Consider the following 16466-nt stretch of genomic DNA (forward strand, 5'->3'; position numbering starts at 1 on the left):
GCTAACGTAGCTTAAATTAAAGCATAACACTGAAGATGTTAAGATGAGCCCTAGAAAGCTCCGCAGGCACAAAAGCTTGGTCCTGACTTTACTATCAACTCTAGCTAGACTTACACATGCAAGTATCCGCACCCCTGTGAGAATGCCCTAATAGCTCCCCGCCCGGGAACAAGGAGCTGGTATCAGGCACAACCAACCATAGCCCACAACACCTTGCTTTGCCACACCCTCAAGGGAACTCAGCAGTGATAAACATTAAGCCATGAGTGAAAACTTGACTTAATTAAAGCTAAGAGGGCCGGTCAAACTCGTGCCAGCCACCGCGGTTATACGAGAGGCCCAAGTCGATAGTCAACGGCGTAAAGAGTGGTTAGATGAGACCTATTACTAAAGCCGAACGCCTTCAAAGCTGTTATACGCACCCGAAGGTGAGAAGCCCGCCCACGAAAGTGGCTTTATAATCTTGAATCCACGAAAGCTATGACACAAACTGGGATTAGATACCCCACTATGCTTAGCCCTAAACATTGATAACAACCTACACCTGTTATCCGCCCGGGAACTACAAGCATCAGCTTAAAACCCAAAGGACTTGGCGGTGCTTTAGACCCACCTAGAGGAGCCTGTTCTAGAACCGATAACCCTCGTTCAACCTCACCCTTCCTTGTCACCCCCGCCTATATACCGCCGTCGTCAGCTTACCCTGTGAAGGATTAATAGTAAGCAAAATTGGTACAACCCTAAACGCCAGGTCGAGGTGTAGCGTATGGAAGGGGAAGAAATGGGCTACATTCTCTAATACAGAGAAAACGAATGACATACTGAAATACATGTCTGAAGGAGGATTTAGCAGTAAGCAGGAAATAGAGTGTCCCGCTGAAATTGGCCCTGAAGCGCGCACACACCGCCCGTCACTCTCCCCAAACTAATTAAAATAAATTAAATAAAGACCTATCACAGTAAAGGGGAGGCAAGTCGTAACATGGTAAGTGTACCGGAAGGTGTACTTGGGAAATCAGGATATAGCTAAGATATATAGCAGCTCCCTTACACCGAGCAGTCATTCGTGCAAGTCGAATTATCCTGACGCCCATCAGCTAGCCACCCCCACTAAAAACAACAAACCCCCATCAATACCCCCTAAAGCACTTAAATCAACTAAACAAACCATTTTTCCCCCCGAGTATGGGCGACAGAAAAGGAACTACTGCGCCATAGAAAAAGTACCGCAAGGGAACGCTGAAAGAGAAATGAAACAACCCAGTAAAGCCCAAAAAAGCAAAGATCTAAACTCGTACCTTTTGCATCATGATTTAGCTAGAAAACCTCAAGCAAAGAGCACTTTAGTTTGATTCCCCGAAACTACGTGAGCTACTCCAAGACAGCCTAACAACTAGGGCAAACCCGTCTCTGTGGCAAAAGAGTGGGAAGATCTTTGAGTAGAGGTGACAGACCTATCGAACCTAGTTATAGCTGGTTGCCTGGGAAATGAATAGAAGTTCAGCCTCTCGGATTCTCCCCTCACTCCACCCACCCCCTCCGACAACTAAAAGAAACCGAAAGAGTTAGTCGAAGGGGGTACAGCCCCTTTGACACAAGATACAACTTTCCCAGAAGGGTAAAGATCATATCCAGCACCAAGGTAAAATGTTTAGGTGGGCCCAAAAGCAGCCACCCCATAGAATGCGTTAAAGCTCAGACATGACTACCACCCCCAATCCTGACAATCTTATCTTAACCCCCTAACCCTACCAGGCCATTCCATGCAGACATGGAAGTGACCATGCTAATATGAGTAATAAGAGAGTATAAACCTCTCTCCTTGCACAAGTGTAACTCGGAACGGACCACCCACCGAACATTAACGACCCCAAACAAAGAGGGCTTTGAACAACAGACCCGTCAACTAGAAAACACTCAATAAACTAATCGTTAAACCCACACTGGTGTGCCTTCAAGGAAAGACTAAAAGAAAGAGAAGGAACTCGGCAAACACATGAAGCCTCGCCTGTTTCCAAAAACATCGCCTCTTGCAAAATTAATGAATAAGAGGTCCTGCCTGCCCTGTGACCATGAGTTCAACGGCCGCGGTATTTTGACCGTGCAAAGGTAGCGCAATCACTTGTCTTTTAAATAAAGACCCGTATGAATGGCAAGACGAGGGCTTAGCTGTCTCCTTTTTCAGGTCAATGAAATTGATCTTTCCGTGCAGAAGCGGGAATATTTTCATAAGACGAGAAGACCCTATGAAGCTTTAGACACCAAGACAGATCACGTCAAGGCCCCCTAATAAAGGACTAAAACTAACTGAGCCCTGTCCTAATGTCTTTGGTTGGGGCGACCACGGGGAACTACAAAACCCCGCGTGGAACGAAAGCACCACCCCGCTTTTACAACTAAGAGCCTCTGCTCTAATAAACAGAATATCTGACCAACAAGATCCGGCAACGCCGATCAACGAACCGAGTTACTCTAGGGATAACAGCGCAATCCTCTTTTAGAGTCCATATCGACAAGAGGGTTTACGACCTCGATGTTGGATCAGGACATCCTAATGGTGCAGCCGCTATTAAGGGTTCGTTTGTTCAACGATTAAAGTCCTACGTGATCTGAGTTCAGACCGGAGCAATCCAGGTCAGTTTCTATCTATGCCATGATTTTTTCTAGTACGAAAGGACCGAAAAAAAGGGACCCATGCCTTAAGTACGCCCCACCCTCACCCTATGCAATCAACTAAAACAGACAAGAGGACATATTAACCACGCCCAAGAAAACGGTTTGCTATGGTGGCAGAACTCGGCAATTGCAAAAGACCTAAGCCCTTTCCACAGAGGTTCAAGTCCTCTCCTTAGCTATGATCCACACTCTTATAACACACATCATTAACCCCCTTACACTCATTGTACCAGTCCTTCTAGCCGTCGCCTTTCTCACCCTTCTTGAACGAAAAGTGCTCGGCTACATACAACTGCGAAAAGGCCCTAACATTGTAGGGCCTTATGGCCTCCTACAGCCCATCGCTGATGGTATTAAACTCTTCATTAAAGAGCCTATTCGACCCTCTACCTCATCCCCAATCCTATTTATTATTACCCCTATGTTAGCCCTCACACTCGCCCTAACATTATGAGCACCAATACCCCTACCCTACCCCCTCATTGACCTTAACCTCAGTATCTTATTTATCCTGGCCCTCTCCAGCCTCGCCGTCTACTCAATCCTCGGCTCAGGTTGAGCATCTAACTCAAAATATGCACTTATCGGGGCCCTCCGGGCCGTCGCCCAAACCATTTCATATGAAGTTAGCCTAGGCTTAATTCTATTATGCACCATCATCTTCACAGGAGGCTTCACCCTTCAAACCTTCAACACCGCCCAAGAGAGCATCTGACTAATTCTTCCAGCTTGACCTCTGGCCGCAATATGGTATATCTCCACACTGGCAGAGACCAACCGGGCTCCATTCGACCTCACTGAAGGTGAGTCCGAGCTCGTCTCAGGCTTCAATGTAGAATACGCAGGGGGCCCATTCGCCCTATTTTTCCTAGCAGAGTACGCTAATATTCTACTTATAAATACACTCTCCGCCACCCTGTTCTTAGGTGCCTCCCATATTCCGACCATTCCCGAACTAACCGCCATAAACATTATAACCAAAGCAGCCCTTCTCTCTGTTCTCTTCCTATGGGTGCGAGCCTCATACCCCCGATTCCGATACGACCAACTTATGCATTTAATCTGAAAAAACTTTCTCCCATTAACACTTGCGCTGGTTATTTGACACCTAGCACTCCCCATTGCACTTGCCGGCCTACCTCCTCAGGCCTAGCCAAGGAATTGTGCCTGAAGTAAAGGGCCACTTTGATAGAGTGAATAATGAGGGGTTAAAATTCCCTCCAACTCCTTAGAAAAGGGGGACTTGAACCCTACCTGAGGAACTCAAAACTCCTAGTGCTTCCAAACTACACCACTTTCTAGTAACGTCAGCTAAATTTAAGCTATTGGGCCCATACCCCAACAATGATGGTTAAAATCCCTCCATTACTAATGAATCCTATTGTTTCATGCACCTTATTAATTACTCTCGGACTTGGAACTACAATCACATTTGCAAGCTCTCACTGATTTCTCGCCTGAATGGGCCTTGAAATCAATACCCTTGCTATCTTACCGCTCATGGCCCAATATCATCACCCCCGGGCAACCGAAGCCACCCTTAAATATTTCCTTACACAAGCAACTGCAGCTTCCACCCTCCTCTTTGCTACTACCACAAACGCCTGACTAAACGGACAGTGAGATATTCAACACATAACTCACCCACTCCCCATTACCCTGTTCACCATCGCCCTGGCCCTAAAAATTGGCCTAGCCCCTCCCACCATCTGACTCCCTGAAGTTTTACAAGGACTAGACCTCATTACAGGACTTATCATATCCACCTGACAAAAACTTGCCCCATTCGCCCTACTCCTCCAAATCTACCCCGCCAACTCGACCCTTCTTATTATGCTAGGCTTAACATCAACCCTTATTGGGGGCTGAGGCGGATTAAACCAAACTCAACTACGAAAAATTCTTGCCTACTCCTCAATTGCCCACCTCGGCTGAATAATCCTCGTCCTACAATTCTCCCCCGCCCTCACCCTCCTCACCCTCTTCATATATATTATCATGACCTTCTCAACATTCCTCGTATTCCACCTAAACAATGCAACTAATATTAATACCCTGGCTACAACCTGAGCCAAAACCCCCGCACTCACGGCTCTCACACCCCTCCTCCTCCTCTCCCTGGGAGGCCTCCCCCCACTCTCAGGCTTTATGCCAAAATGACTAATCCTCCAAGAACTGGCCAAACAAGACCTAGCTTTAACCGCCACCTTGGCTGCACTTACCGCGCTCCTCAGCTTATACTTCTATCTGCGATTATCATATGCTTTAGCCCTAACAATATTTCCCAACAACCCAACAGGCACCCCACCTTGACGCCTTCAGTCACCCCAAATTGTATATCCCCTCGCCCTTTCAATTACAGCCACCCTTACACTCCTCCCCCTCACCCCCACCATCACAGCACTAATAACTCCTTAAGAGACTTAGGATAGCACAAGACCAAGAGCCTTCAAAGCTCTCAGCGGGAGTGAAAATCTCCCAGTCCCTGTTAAGACCTGCGGGACATTAACCCACATCATCTGTATGCAAAACAGATACTTTAATTAAGCTAAGACCTTATCTAGACAGGCAGGCCTCGATCCTACAAACTCTTAGTTAACAGCTAAGCGCCCAAACCAGCGAGCATCCGTCTACCTTTCCCCCGCCCTGTCGGGGCTAAAGGGCGGGGGAAAGCCCCGGCAGGCGTTAGCCTACTTCTTCAGGTTTGCAACCTACTGTGTAAGGACACCTCAGAGCTTGATAAGAAGAGGACTCAAACCTCTGTCCGTGGGGCTACAATCCACCGCCTAAATCTCAGCCATCTTACCTATGACAATCACACGTTGGTTCTTCTCTACTAATCACAAAGACATCGGCACCCTCTACCTAATTTTTGGTGCATGAGCCGGAATAGTGGGCACAGCCCTAAGTCTCCTAATTCGAGCAGAACTAAGCCAGCCCGGCTCACTTCTCGGAGACGACCAGATTTTTAATGTAATCGTTACGGCACATGCTTTCGTTATAATCTTCTTTATAGTAATACCCGTTATAATTGGAGGGTTCGGGAACTGGCTTGTGCCTTTAATAATTGGCGCCCCCGACATAGCATTCCCCCGAATGAATAACATAAGCTTCTGGCTCATCCCCCCTTCTTTCCTACTGCTCCTCGCCTCATCAGGGGTTGAAGCAGGGGCCGGAACAGGGTGGACAGTCTACCCCCCGCTTGCTGGAAACCTGGCGCACGCAGGGCCTTCAGTCGACTTAGCTATTTTTTCCCTACACCTCGCAGGTGTTTCCTCAATCCTGGGGGCCATCAACTTCATTACAACAATTATTAATATGAAACCCCCCGGCATCACCCAATATCAAACACCTCTGTTTGTCTGAGCCGTTCTAATTACAGCCGTCCTCCTGCTGCTCTCACTACCTGTTTTAGCCGCCGGCATCACAATGCTTTTGACTGACCGCAATCTGAATACAACTTTCTTCGACCCTTCGGGCGGAGGCGATCCCATCCTCTACCAACACCTATTCTGATTCTTCGGCCATCCTGAGGTCTATATTCTGATCCTCCCAGGATTCGGCATGGTTTCTCATATTGTTGCCTACTACGCCGGTAAAAAAGAGCCCTTTGGCTACATGGGAATGGTCTGGGCTATAATAGCAATTGGCCTCCTGGGGTTTATTGTCTGAGCCCATCATATGTTTACAGTTGGAATGGACGTAGATACACGAGCCTACTTTACATCTGCCACGATAGTTATTGCCATCCCAACCGGTGTAAAAGTCTTTAGCTGACTCGCAACTCTTCACGGAGGGGACCTCAAATGAGAAGCCCCCCTTCTATGGGCCCTAGGTTTTATCTTCCTCTTTACAGTGGGAGGACTAACCGGGATTGTACTAGCCAACTCTTCCCTAGACATTGTCCTTCATGACACATACTACGTAGTCGCCCACTTCCACTACGTTCTCTCGATAGGAGCGGTATTCGCCATCATGGGTGGCTTTGTCCACTGATTCCCTTTATTTACAGGATACACTCTACACAGCACTTGAACAAAAGCTCACTTTACAATTATATTTATGGGGGTTAATATTACCTTCTTTCCCCAACACTTCCTCGGACTCGCCGGAATACCTCGGCGATATTCAGATTATCCTGACGGGTACGCTCTATGAAACACCATTTCTTCCCTGGGCTCTCTACTCTCCCTTGTAGCAGTTATTATTCTATTATTTATTATTTGAGAAGCATTCGCTGCTAAGCGTGAAGTATTAGAGGTTCGTTTCACATCCACCAATGTAGAATGACTCCACGGCTGCCCTCCCCCATACCATACCTTTGAGGAACCCCCCTTCGTGCAAGTTCAAGAGGGACGTGCGAGAAAAGGAGGACTCGAACCCCCATAAAGTTGATTTCAAGCCAACCGCATAACCACTCTGCCACTTTCTTCATAAGACACTAGTAAAGTACTTACACTGCCTTGTCAAGACAGTATCGTGGGTTAGACCCCCGCGTGTCTTATACCACTAATGGCACATCCCGCCCAACTAGGCTTTCAAGATGCAACTTCCCCCCTGATGGAAGAACTTCTTCACTTTCACGACCACGCTCTAATAATCGTCCTCCTTATCAGCGTAATAGTACTTTACATTATTACATGTTTAATTACCACCAAAATGACAGATAAACATATTCTTGACTCCCAAGAAATCGAGATTGTCTGAACTGTTCTCCCTGCAATTACCCTAATCCTAATTGCCCTCCCATCCCTCCGAATCCTGTACCTCATGGATGAGATTAATGACCCTCACCTAACAATTAAGGCCATAGGCCATCAATGGTACTGGTCCTATGAATATACTGATTACGAAGACCTTGCCTTCGACTCATATATGCTTCCCACACAAGACCTCTCCCCTGGACAGTTCCGCCTCCTAGAAGCAGACCATCGAATAGTGGTCCCAGTCGAATCCCCTATCCGAGTGCTAATCTCCGCTGAAGATGTTCTTCACTCATGAGTAGTTCCTACCCTCGGTATTAAAATAGACGCAGTCCCAGGCCGATTAAATCAAACAGCCTTCATCACAGCCCGCCCAGGAGTTTATTATGGGCAGTGCTCCGAAATTTGCGGTGCAAATCACAGCTTTATGCCCATCGTAGTTGAAGCAGTCCCACTAAACCATTTTGAAGCCTGAACCACCCTAATACTTGAAGAAGCCTCGCTAAGAAGCTTATTTTGGAGCAAGCGTTAGCCTTTTAAGCTAAAGACAGGTGCCTTCCAACCACCCTCAGCGACATGCCTCAATTAAACCCCTCCCCATGACTAGCCATCATAATCTTCTCGTGATTAGCATTTCTAATTATTGTTCCCCCCAAAGTTATAGCCCACCTCTTCCCAAATGAACCCTCCCCCCAAAGCACAGAGACCTTAAACATAGAAACCTGAAACTGACCATGACTGTAAGCCTCTTCGACCAATTCATGTCCCCCGTCTACCTGGGAGTTCCCTTATTAGCGATTGCTCTCATACTGCCCTGAGTCTTATTCCCCTCCCCTGCCCTCCGATGAATTCATAATCGCCTATTAATTCTCCAAAGCTGATTCATTAGCCGATTTACACACCAAATTCTGATACCCCTAAACCAAGGGGGCCATAACTGAGCCCTAATACTCGCCTCCCTTATGATCTTCCTTGTAACTCTGAACGTCCTAGGCCTTCTCCCCCACACCTTCACCCCCACCACTCAACTATCCCTCAACCTAGCCTTCGCCTTCCCTCTTTGACTAGCCACAGTTCTCATCGGACTACGTAATAATCCAACCGCAGCCCTAGGACATCTCTTACCAGAAGGCACACCTACACTTCTTATCCCTATTCTAATTATCATCGAAACAATCAGCTTGCTCATCCGCCCATTAGCCCTAGGGGTCCGACTAACTGCCAACCTCACAGCCGGCCACCTTTTAATGCACCTAACTTCCTCAGCCGCCTACTATCTTATGTTTACAATGCCGGCCGCAGCAGCTCTTACAATGGGGCTACTACTCCTACTCACCCTGCTTGAAATAGCCGTAGCTGTAATTCAAGCTTATGTTTTTGTACTACTATTAAGCCTCTACCTACAAGAAAACGTCTAATGGCCCACCAAGCACACGCATATCACATAGTAGACCCCAGCCCCTGACCTCTAACAGGCGCCGTCGGCGCCCTGCTCCTCACATCAGGGCTTGCAGTTTGATTTCACTTCCACTCTACAATCCTCCTATCCTTAGGCCTCATCCTTCTCTTGCTAACAATATACCAATGATGACGAGACATCATCCGAGAAGGCACATTCCAAGGACATCACACACCCCCTGTCCAAAAAGGCCTTCGATTTGGTATAATTTTATTCATCACATCAGAGGTCTTCTTCTTCCTAGGATTCTTCTGAGCTTTCTACCACTCAAGCCTTGCCCCCACACCCGAACTAGGCGGCTGCTGACCCCCTACAGGCATTACCACATTAGACCCATTCGAAGTCCCCCTGCTCAATACTGCCGTCCTCCTAGCCTCTGGTGTAACAGTCACCTGAGCTCACCACAGCATTATAGAAGGCGAGCGCGAACAAGCTATTCATTCTTTAACACTAACTATCCTACTTGGATTCTACTTCACCTTCCTCCAAGCTATAGAGTACTATGAAGCCCCTTTCACCATTGCAGACGGAGTCTATGGCTCAACATTCTTTGTAGCTACAGGCTTCCACGGACTCCACGTCATCATCGGCTCTACATTCCTGGCCGTCTGTTTACTTCGCCAAGTCCAATATCATTTTACATCCGGACACCACTTCGGATTTGAAGCAGCCGCCTGATATTGGCACTTCGTAGATGTCGTTTGACTCTTCCTTTATATCTCTATTTACTGATGAGGCTCATAATCTTTCTAGTACTAAGTTAGTATTAGTGACTTCCAATCACCAGGTCTTGGTTAAAATCCAAGGAAAGATAATGAATTTAGTCATAGTCATTTTAATTATTGCCACCCTACTCTCGGCCCTCCTGGCCACTGTATCATTCTGACTCCCCCAGATAACCCCCGACCACGAAAAACTATCCCCCTATGAGTGCGGCTTTGACCCCCTAGGCACCGCTCGCCTCCCTTTCTCCCTTCGATTCTTCCTCATCGCCATCCTGTTTTTACTGTTCGACCTCGAAATCGCCCTCCTACTGCCTCTCCCCTGAGGAGACCAACTAGCTTCCCCCCTTTTAACCTTCTTCTGGGCCACAGCCGTCCTGCTTCTCCTTACCTTAGGCCTAGTTTATGAATGACTTCAAGGAGGCCTGGAATGAGCTGAATAGGCGATTAGTTTAAGAAAAACATTTGATTTCGGCTCAAAAGCTCGTGGTTAAAGTCCACCTTCGCCTAATGACCCCCACCCACTTCGCCTTCTCCGCAGCCTTCATTCTAGGATTAGCAGGCTTAGCATTCCATCGAACCCACCTTCTCTCGGCCCTACTGTGCCTAGAAGGAATAATGCTTTCCCTATTCATCGCCCTTTCTCTATGAACCTTACAACTAGACTCTACCAGCCTCTCAGCTTCCCCTATACTTCTTCTAGCATTCTCAGCATGCGAAGCAAGCACCGGTCTTGCACTACTAGTTGCCACCACCCGAACACACGGAACCGACCGCCTACAAAGCCTAAACCTACTGCAATGCTAAAAATTCTCATCCCCACACTAATGCTCATCCCAACAACCTGACTTACCCCTGCTAAATGACTCTGACCCACCACCCTTATGCATAGCCTACTAATCGCCCTAGCCAGCCTTAGCTGACTAAAAAGCCTATCAGAAACAGGCTGAACTTCCCTTAACCTGTACATAGCAACAGACCCCCTCTCAACCCCCCTCCTAGTGCTCACATGCTGGCTACTCCCCTTAATAATCCTTGCAAGCCAAAACCACACAACCTCTGAGCCTATTAATCGCCAGCGAATATATATTACCCTCTTAACATCCCTGCAAATCTTCTTAATCCTGGCTTTTGGCGCCACCGAAATAATCATGTTCTACGTAATGTTTGAAGCTACTTTAATTCCGACCCTCTTCCTCATTACCCGCTGGGGTAATCAAGCAGAACGACTTAACGCAGGCACTTATTTTCTATTCTACACCCTGGCCGGCTCTCTTCCTCTACTTGTCGCCCTCCTTCTTCTCCAAAATAGTACCGGGACCCTTTCTCTCCTAACCCTACAATTATCAGGCCCCACCATACTAATTTCCTTTGCAGATAAGCTCTGATGGGCGGGCTGTCTCCTGGCATTTCTAGTTAAAATACCACTCTATGGCGTTCACCTCTGACTTCCTAAAGCCCACGTTGAAGCCCCAATCGCTGGCTCAATAATCCTTGCTGCCGTCCTCCTAAAACTAGGGGGCTATGGCATGATGCGAATCCTGCCCATACTAGAACCCCTAACCAAAGAATTAAGCTATCCCTTCATCATTTTTGCACTCTGAGGCGTAATTATAACCGGCTCAATTTGCTTACGCCAAACAGACCTAAAATCCCTTATCGCCTACTCATCCGTGGGCCACATGGGCCTAGTAGTGGGCGGAATCCTCATCCAAACACCCTGAGGTCTCACAGGGGCCCTAATCCTTATGATCGCCCACGGACTCACCTCCTCCGCCCTATTCTGCCTAGCTAACACAAATTATGAGCGAACCCACAGCCGAACAATAGCCCTCGCCCGAGGCCTTCAAATAGCCCTTCCCCTAATAGCCGCCTGATGATTTATTGCCAGTCTCGCCAACTTAGCCCTACCCCCACTCCCCAACCTTATGGCAGAATTAATGATTATTACCTCACTATTCAACTGATCTTGATGAACCCTTGCCCTGACAGGAACCGGCACCCTAATTACAGCGGGGTATTCCCTCTACATGTTCTTAATGACTCAACGGGGCCCCCTCCCCGCACATATTATAGCCCTCGAACCCTCCCACTCTCGAGAACATCTTTTAGCAGCCCTCCACTTACTCCCCCTCATCCTTCTAATCCTTAAGCCTGAACTAATCTGAGGCTGAACTGCTTGTAGACATAGTTTAATAAAAACATTAGATTGTGATTCTAAAAATAGGGGTTGAAGCCCCCTTGCCCACCGAGAGAGGCTTGCTAGCAACGAAGACTGCTAATCTTCGCCACCCTGGTTGGACCCCAGGGCTCACTCAAAACCGCTGCTAAAGGATAACAGCTCATCCGTTGGTCTTAGGAACCAAAAACTCTTGGTGCAAATCCAAGTAGCAGCTATGCACACTACTTCACTAATCATGACCTCAAGCCTGATCACCATACTACTCCTCCTAGCCTACCCTGTTCTTACAACCCTCAGCCCCAACCCCCAAGGCCCCGATTGGTCCCTCTCCCAAGTCAAAACAGCAGTTAAACTCGCTTTCTTCGTAAGCCTTCTTCCCCTCTTCTTATTTCTCAACGAAGGTGCAGAAACAATCGTTACTAATTGAACCTGAATAAACACCCTAACCTTTGATATCAACATTAGCTTTAAATTTGACCACTACTCAATTATTTTTACTCCTATTGCCCTCTATGTTACTTGATCAATTTTAGAGTTTGCATCCTGATACATACACGCAGACCCCAACATAAACCGATTTTTTAAATACCTCCTTATCTTCTTAATTGCCATAGTCATCCTCGTCACGGCCAATAACATATTCCAACTCTTTATTGGTTGAGAGGGGGTCGGTATTATATCCTTCCTCTTAATCGGCTGATGATATGGCCGAGCAGACGCAAACACTGCAGCCCTCCAAGCTGTTCTTTACAATCGAGTCGGAGATATCGGCCTGATTTTTGCGATAGCCTGAATAGCAACCAATCTCAACTCATGAGAAATACAACAAATATTTACAACAGCTAAAAACCAGGACCTCACCTTCCCCCTCCTCGGCCTCATCCTCGCCGCAACTGGCAAGTCAGCACAATTCGGACTCCACCCCTGACTCCCCTCTGCTATAGAAGGCCCCACGCCGGTCTCCGCCCTACTACACTCCAGCACTATGGTTGTCGCCGGTATTTTTCTTCTCATCCGCATGAGCCCCCTTCTAGAAAATAACCAAACAGCCCTCACCCTCTGTCTATGCTTAGGAGCCCTCACCACCCTATTCACCGCCACTTGCGCCCTCACCCAGAACGATATTAAAAAAATCGTTGCTTTCTCCACATCCAGCCAACTTGGCCTAATGATAGTAACCATCGGGCTCAATCAACCTCAACTCGCCTTCCTTCACATTTGCACCCACGCATTTTTTAAAGCAATACTTTTCCTCTGCTCAGGCTCAATTATCCACAGCCTGAATGACGAGCAAGACATTCGAAAAATAGGAGGCATACACCACTTAACACCTTTTACCTCCTCCTGCCTTACAATTGGAAGCCTGGCCCTCACTGGTACCCCATTCTTAGCCGGCTTCTTCTCAAAAGACGCTATCATTGAAGCACTCAACACATCCCATCTCAACGCCTGAGCCCTCGCCCTCACTCTCCTAGCCACCTCCTTCACAGCTATTTACAGCCTCCGAGTCGTTTTCTTTGTTTCCATGGGCCACCCCCGATTTAACACACTCTCACCTATTAATGAAAACAATCCGGCAGTCCTAAACCCCATTAAACGTCTAGCCTGAGGAAGCATTATTGCAGGCCTCTTAATTACCTCTAACATGACCCCTTTAAAAACACCAATCATAACTATACCTCCCCTTCTAAAACTAGCCGCACTCACCGTTACTATCCTTGGCCTCCTTCTAGCACTAGAACTCGCTTCTCTAACAAACAAACAATTCAAACCAAGCCCTAAACTGACACCCCACCATTTCTCCAACATACTCGGCTTCTTCCCAGCTATCATCCACCGCACACTCCCTAAGCTTAACTTAACCCTTGGACAAACAATTGCTACCCAAATCATTGACTTGACCTGATTAGAAAAAACAGGTCCTAAGGCTATAACCTCACTTAATATACCCCTAATTAAATCTACAAGCAATGCCCAACAAGGCATGATCAAGACATACCTCTCCTTCTTCCTATTAACATTAGCCCTGACAACCCTAGTGTTCGTCCTTTAAACCGCTCGAAGCGCCCCCCGGCTTAAGCCCCGCGTTAACTCCAGCACTACAAACAACGTCAAAAGCAATACCCAAGCACCAATCACTAACATCCCCCCACCCCCAGCATATATCAGCGCAACCCCCCCTGAGTCTCCTCGCAATACAGATAACTCCCCCAACTCATCCACAGGCACCCAAGAAGTCTCATATCACCCCCCTCAAAAAAGACCTGAAACTATGGCGACACCCACCACATATACAAAAATATATGCCATAACACGACGACTACCTCAACTCTCTGGGTAAGGCTCCGCGGCTAAAGCTGCCGAATACGCAAACACCACCAACATTCCCCCCAAATAAATTAAAAACAAAATCAAGGATAAAAAATGACCCCCATGCCCCACTAAAATACCACACCCTAAGCCAGCCACCACAACCAAACCTAAAGCAGCAAAATAAGGCGAAGGGTTTGAAGCAACCGCAACCAACCCCAAAACTAACCCAAACAAAAATAAAGACATAATATAAGTCATAGTTTCTACCAGGACTCTAACCAGGACTAATGGCTTGAAAAACCACCGTTGTTCTTCAACTATAAAAACCCTAATGGCAAACCTACGCAAAACCCACCCGCTCCTAAAAATCGCCAACGACGCACTAGTTGATCTCCCCGCCCCCTCCAACATCTCTGCCTGATGAAACTTTGGCTCCCTACTCGCCCTCTGTCTAGGCGCCCAAATCCTCACAGGACTCTTCCTCGCTATACACTACACATCCGACGTCACCATGGCCTTTTCATCTGTCGCACACATCTGCCGTGACGTAAACTACGGGTGACTCATCCGAAATCTCCACGCTAATGGTGCCTCTTTCTTTTTCATCTGCCTCTACCTCCATATTGGCCGAGGCCTCTACTATGGCTCCTATCTTTACAAAGAGACATGAAACATCGGAGTCGTACTCTTTCTCCTTGTAATAATGACCGCTTTTGTTGGCTATGTGTTACCTTGAGGCCAAATGTCCTTCTGAGGTGCCACCGTCATTACAAACCTCTTGTCAGCAGTGCCTTATGTGGGCAATACCCTAGTTCAATGAATCTGAGGGGGCTTTTCAGTTGACAACGCTACCCTCACTCGTTTCTTTGCCTTCCACTTCCTCTTGCCCTTCATTGTTGCAGCTGCAACTTTTCTACACCTACTCTTCCTTCATGAAACAGGCTCAAACAACCCACTTGGCCTGAACTCGGATATAGATAAGATCCCATTCCACCCCTACTTCACCTATAAAGACCTTCTAGGCTTTGCAATCCTCATTATCTGCCTTACCACCCTAGCTCTCTTCTCCCCAAATCTCCTAGGTGATCCCGACAACTTTACCCCCGCTAACCCCCTAGTAACTCCCCCCCACATTAAGCCAGAGTGATACTTCTTATTCGCCTACGCCATCCTGCGGTCCATCCCAAACAAACTAGGCGGAGTCCTTGCCCTCCTGGCTTCTATTCTCGTCCTAATAGTAGTTCCCATCCTACACACATCCAAACAGCGAGGATTAACATTTCGCCCCATCACCCAAATTCTCTTCTGGACCCTTATTGCAGATGTCTTCATCTTAACTTGAATTGGGGGCATACCAGTAGAACACCCCTTCATCATCATTGGCCAAGTAGCATCCGTCCTATACTTCGCCCTCTTCCTAATCTTCCTTCCGGTGGCAGGTTGACTAGAAAATAAAATTCTTGAATAACACTGCACTAGTAGCTCAGTCTCAGAGCACCGGTCTTGTAAACCGGACGTCGGGGGTTAAACTCCCCCCTACTGCTCATCAAAAAGGAGAGAATTTAACTCCCACCACTAACTCCCAAAGCTAGTATTCTAAGTTAAACTACTTCTTGCCTATATATATATATACATATATGTATTATCACCATACACTTATATTGACCATACAATAATATTTAAGTACATAGGAATTTTTTATCAACATTAATTACCACGCTAATACTTAAATATTAAAATTCCACACGACTAATCAAAATAAACATAATAATTAATATCGACCATGGGACATTGATTGATAATCACCTGGCATTCTTTCATTCTGATTGCACGGCGGCTGAGGTTGGTGGAGTGCACAAGTGGGAGCAACCCGCATCACAGAGTGCTTCATCTAGAGGCATTTAGGCACAAGGTCGCCGCAACACATAAGTGGGAGCAACCCGCATCACAGAGTGCTTCATTTAGAGGCACTTGCGCTAAGATCGGCCGCAACACATAAGTGGGAGCAACCCCCATCACGAAGTGCTTCACTTCGAGGCTAGGGGTTTTTTAATTTTTTTTTTCTTCTTGTGGTTGCTCCCCATTCCCTACTTTCAAAAAACAGTGCATATCTCATTGGGTTTAATAAAGCAAGTTAATTCTTTCAAACATTGGGTAAAAAGACCACATTTAAAGTATTCTAGTGCATAAGCTGTGGCTTTATCATCTAACGACTTCTGAGTTGTGCCCCCTGGTGTTCTTTATAAATATGTTAGACCCCCCCCTACCCCCCCCACAGACATTTCTTCACACTCCCGACATAGCTAACACTGCCACTAAGGCCCCTAAAAACAAAAAAGCCCCAGCAATAGTCATATCCCTTAAATTTTTGATAAAAAAGTAACTATTTACATTATTATAAGAATACACAC

General features: G+C 47.0%; 13 protein-coding genes and 24 non-coding genes across 37 annotated transcripts, besides 1 other annotated feature; 28 read left to right on the top strand and 9 right to left on the bottom strand. All coding sequences in view use genetic code 2, as the record gives it.

Annotated features, from left to right (window-relative positions):
• Positions 1–69, top strand: KEG90_t01. The gene has a single exon. It is a non-coding gene; the product is annotated as a tRNA-Phe (tRNA).
• On the top strand, positions 70–1016 carry KEG90_r02. Its single transcript has one exon. It is a non-coding gene; the product is annotated as a s-rRNA (ribosomal RNA).
• On the top strand, positions 1017–1087 carry KEG90_t02. The gene has a single exon. It is a non-coding gene; the product is annotated as a tRNA-Val (tRNA).
• KEG90_r01 lies at positions 1088–2780 on the top strand. Its single transcript has one exon. It is a non-coding gene; the product is annotated as a l-rRNA (ribosomal RNA).
• Positions 2781–2854, top strand: KEG90_t03. The gene has a single exon. It is a non-coding gene; the product is annotated as a tRNA-Leu (tRNA).
• ND1 (NADH dehydrogenase subunit 1) lies at positions 2855–3829 on the top strand. The gene has a single exon. It carries the CDS (start codon positions 2855–2857, stop codon positions 3827–3829), a length of 975 nt encoding a protein of 324 aa, YP_002364442.1.
• Positions 3830–3833: 4 nt separating this feature from the next.
• KEG90_t04 lies at positions 3834–3905 on the top strand. The gene has a single exon. It is a non-coding gene; the product is annotated as a tRNA-Ile (tRNA).
• On the bottom strand, positions 3905–3977 carry KEG90_t05. Its single transcript has one exon. It is a non-coding gene; the product is annotated as a tRNA-Gln (tRNA).
• On the top strand, positions 3977–4047 carry KEG90_t06. Its single transcript has one exon. It is a non-coding gene; the product is annotated as a tRNA-Met (tRNA).
• ND2 (NADH dehydrogenase subunit 2) lies at positions 4048–5093 on the top strand. The gene has a single exon. A coding segment is annotated over exon 1 (1046 nt).
• On the top strand, positions 5094–5164 carry KEG90_t07. The gene has a single exon. It is a non-coding gene; the product is annotated as a tRNA-Trp (tRNA).
• A 1-nt stretch (position 5165) lies between these two features.
• Positions 5166–5234, bottom strand: KEG90_t08. The gene has a single exon. It is a non-coding gene; the product is annotated as a tRNA-Ala (tRNA).
• A 2-nt stretch (positions 5235–5236) lies between these two features.
• KEG90_t09 lies at positions 5237–5309 on the bottom strand. The gene has a single exon. It is a non-coding gene; the product is annotated as a tRNA-Asn (tRNA).
• A 37-nt stretch (positions 5310–5346) lies between these two features.
• KEG90_t10 lies at positions 5347–5413 on the bottom strand. The gene has a single exon. It is a non-coding gene; the product is annotated as a tRNA-Cys (tRNA).
• Positions 5414–5483, bottom strand: KEG90_t11. The gene has a single exon. It is a non-coding gene; the product is annotated as a tRNA-Tyr (tRNA).
• Position 5484: 1 nt separating this feature from the next.
• Positions 5485–7041, top strand: COX1 (cytochrome c oxidase subunit I). Its single transcript has one exon. The coding sequence runs from the start codon at positions 5485–5487 to the stop codon at positions 7039–7041; it is 1557 nt and encodes a 518-aa protein (YP_002364444.1).
• On the bottom strand, positions 7037–7108 carry KEG90_t12. Its single transcript has one exon. It is a non-coding gene; the product is annotated as a tRNA-Ser (tRNA).
• Positions 7109–7111: 3 nt separating this feature from the next.
• KEG90_t13 lies at positions 7112–7180 on the top strand. The gene has a single exon. It is a non-coding gene; the product is annotated as a tRNA-Asp (tRNA).
• Positions 7181–7188: 8 nt separating this feature from the next.
• On the top strand, positions 7189–7879 carry COX2 (cytochrome c oxidase subunit II). The gene has a single exon. A coding segment is annotated over exon 1 (691 nt).
• KEG90_t14 lies at positions 7880–7954 on the top strand. Its single transcript has one exon. It is a non-coding gene; the product is annotated as a tRNA-Lys (tRNA).
• Position 7955: 1 nt separating this feature from the next.
• On the top strand, positions 7956–8123 carry ATP8 (ATP synthase F0 subunit 8). The gene has a single exon. The coding sequence runs from the start codon at positions 7956–7958 to the stop codon at positions 8121–8123; it is 168 nt and encodes a 55-aa protein (YP_002364446.1).
• On the top strand, positions 8114–8797 carry ATP6 (ATP synthase F0 subunit 6). The gene has a single exon. The coding sequence runs from the start codon at positions 8114–8116 to the stop codon at positions 8795–8797; it is 684 nt and encodes a 227-aa protein (YP_002364447.1).
• COX3 (cytochrome c oxidase subunit III) lies at positions 8797–9581 on the top strand. Its single transcript has one exon. A coding segment is annotated over exon 1 (785 nt).
• KEG90_t15 lies at positions 9582–9652 on the top strand. Its single transcript has one exon. It is a non-coding gene; the product is annotated as a tRNA-Gly (tRNA).
• Positions 9653–10001, top strand: ND3 (NADH dehydrogenase subunit 3). Its single transcript has one exon. A coding segment is annotated over exon 1 (349 nt).
• KEG90_t16 lies at positions 10002–10070 on the top strand. The gene has a single exon. It is a non-coding gene; the product is annotated as a tRNA-Arg (tRNA).
• ND4L (NADH dehydrogenase subunit 4L) lies at positions 10071–10367 on the top strand. Its single transcript has one exon. The coding sequence runs from the start codon at positions 10071–10073 to the stop codon at positions 10365–10367; it is 297 nt and encodes a 98-aa protein (YP_002364450.1).
• On the top strand, positions 10361–11741 carry ND4 (NADH dehydrogenase subunit 4). The gene has a single exon. A coding segment is annotated over exon 1 (1381 nt).
• KEG90_t17 lies at positions 11742–11810 on the top strand. Its single transcript has one exon. It is a non-coding gene; the product is annotated as a tRNA-His (tRNA).
• KEG90_t18 lies at positions 11811–11877 on the top strand. Its single transcript has one exon. It is a non-coding gene; the product is annotated as a tRNA-Ser (tRNA).
• Positions 11878–11883: 6 nt separating this feature from the next.
• Positions 11884–11956, top strand: KEG90_t19. Its single transcript has one exon. It is a non-coding gene; the product is annotated as a tRNA-Leu (tRNA).
• Positions 11957–13795, top strand: ND5 (NADH dehydrogenase subunit 5). The gene has a single exon. The coding sequence runs from the start codon at positions 11957–11959 to the stop codon at positions 13793–13795; it is 1839 nt and encodes a 612-aa protein (YP_002364452.1).
• ND6 (NADH dehydrogenase subunit 6) lies at positions 13792–14313 on the bottom strand. The gene has a single exon. The coding sequence runs from the start codon at positions 14311–14313 to the stop codon at positions 13792–13794; it is 522 nt and encodes a 173-aa protein (YP_002364453.1).
• On the bottom strand, positions 14314–14382 carry KEG90_t20. Its single transcript has one exon. It is a non-coding gene; the product is annotated as a tRNA-Glu (tRNA).
• Positions 14383–14386: 4 nt separating this feature from the next.
• CYTB (cytochrome b) lies at positions 14387–15523 on the top strand. Its single transcript has one exon. It carries the CDS (start codon positions 14387–14389, stop codon positions 15521–15523), a length of 1137 nt encoding a protein of 378 aa, YP_002364454.1.
• Positions 15524–15527: 4 nt separating this feature from the next.
• KEG90_t21 lies at positions 15528–15599 on the top strand. Its single transcript has one exon. It is a non-coding gene; the product is annotated as a tRNA-Thr (tRNA).
• Positions 15600–15601: 2 nt separating this feature from the next.
• Positions 15602–15671, bottom strand: KEG90_t22. The gene has a single exon. It is a non-coding gene; the product is annotated as a tRNA-Pro (tRNA).
• Positions 15672–16466: a D loop (control region).

The sequence above is a fragment of the mitochondrial genome of Larimichthys crocea, assembly GCF_000972845.2.
Source record: "Larimichthys crocea mitochondrion, complete genome".
Classification (NCBI taxonomy): Eukaryota; Metazoa; Chordata; class Actinopteri; family Sciaenidae; genus Larimichthys; species Larimichthys crocea.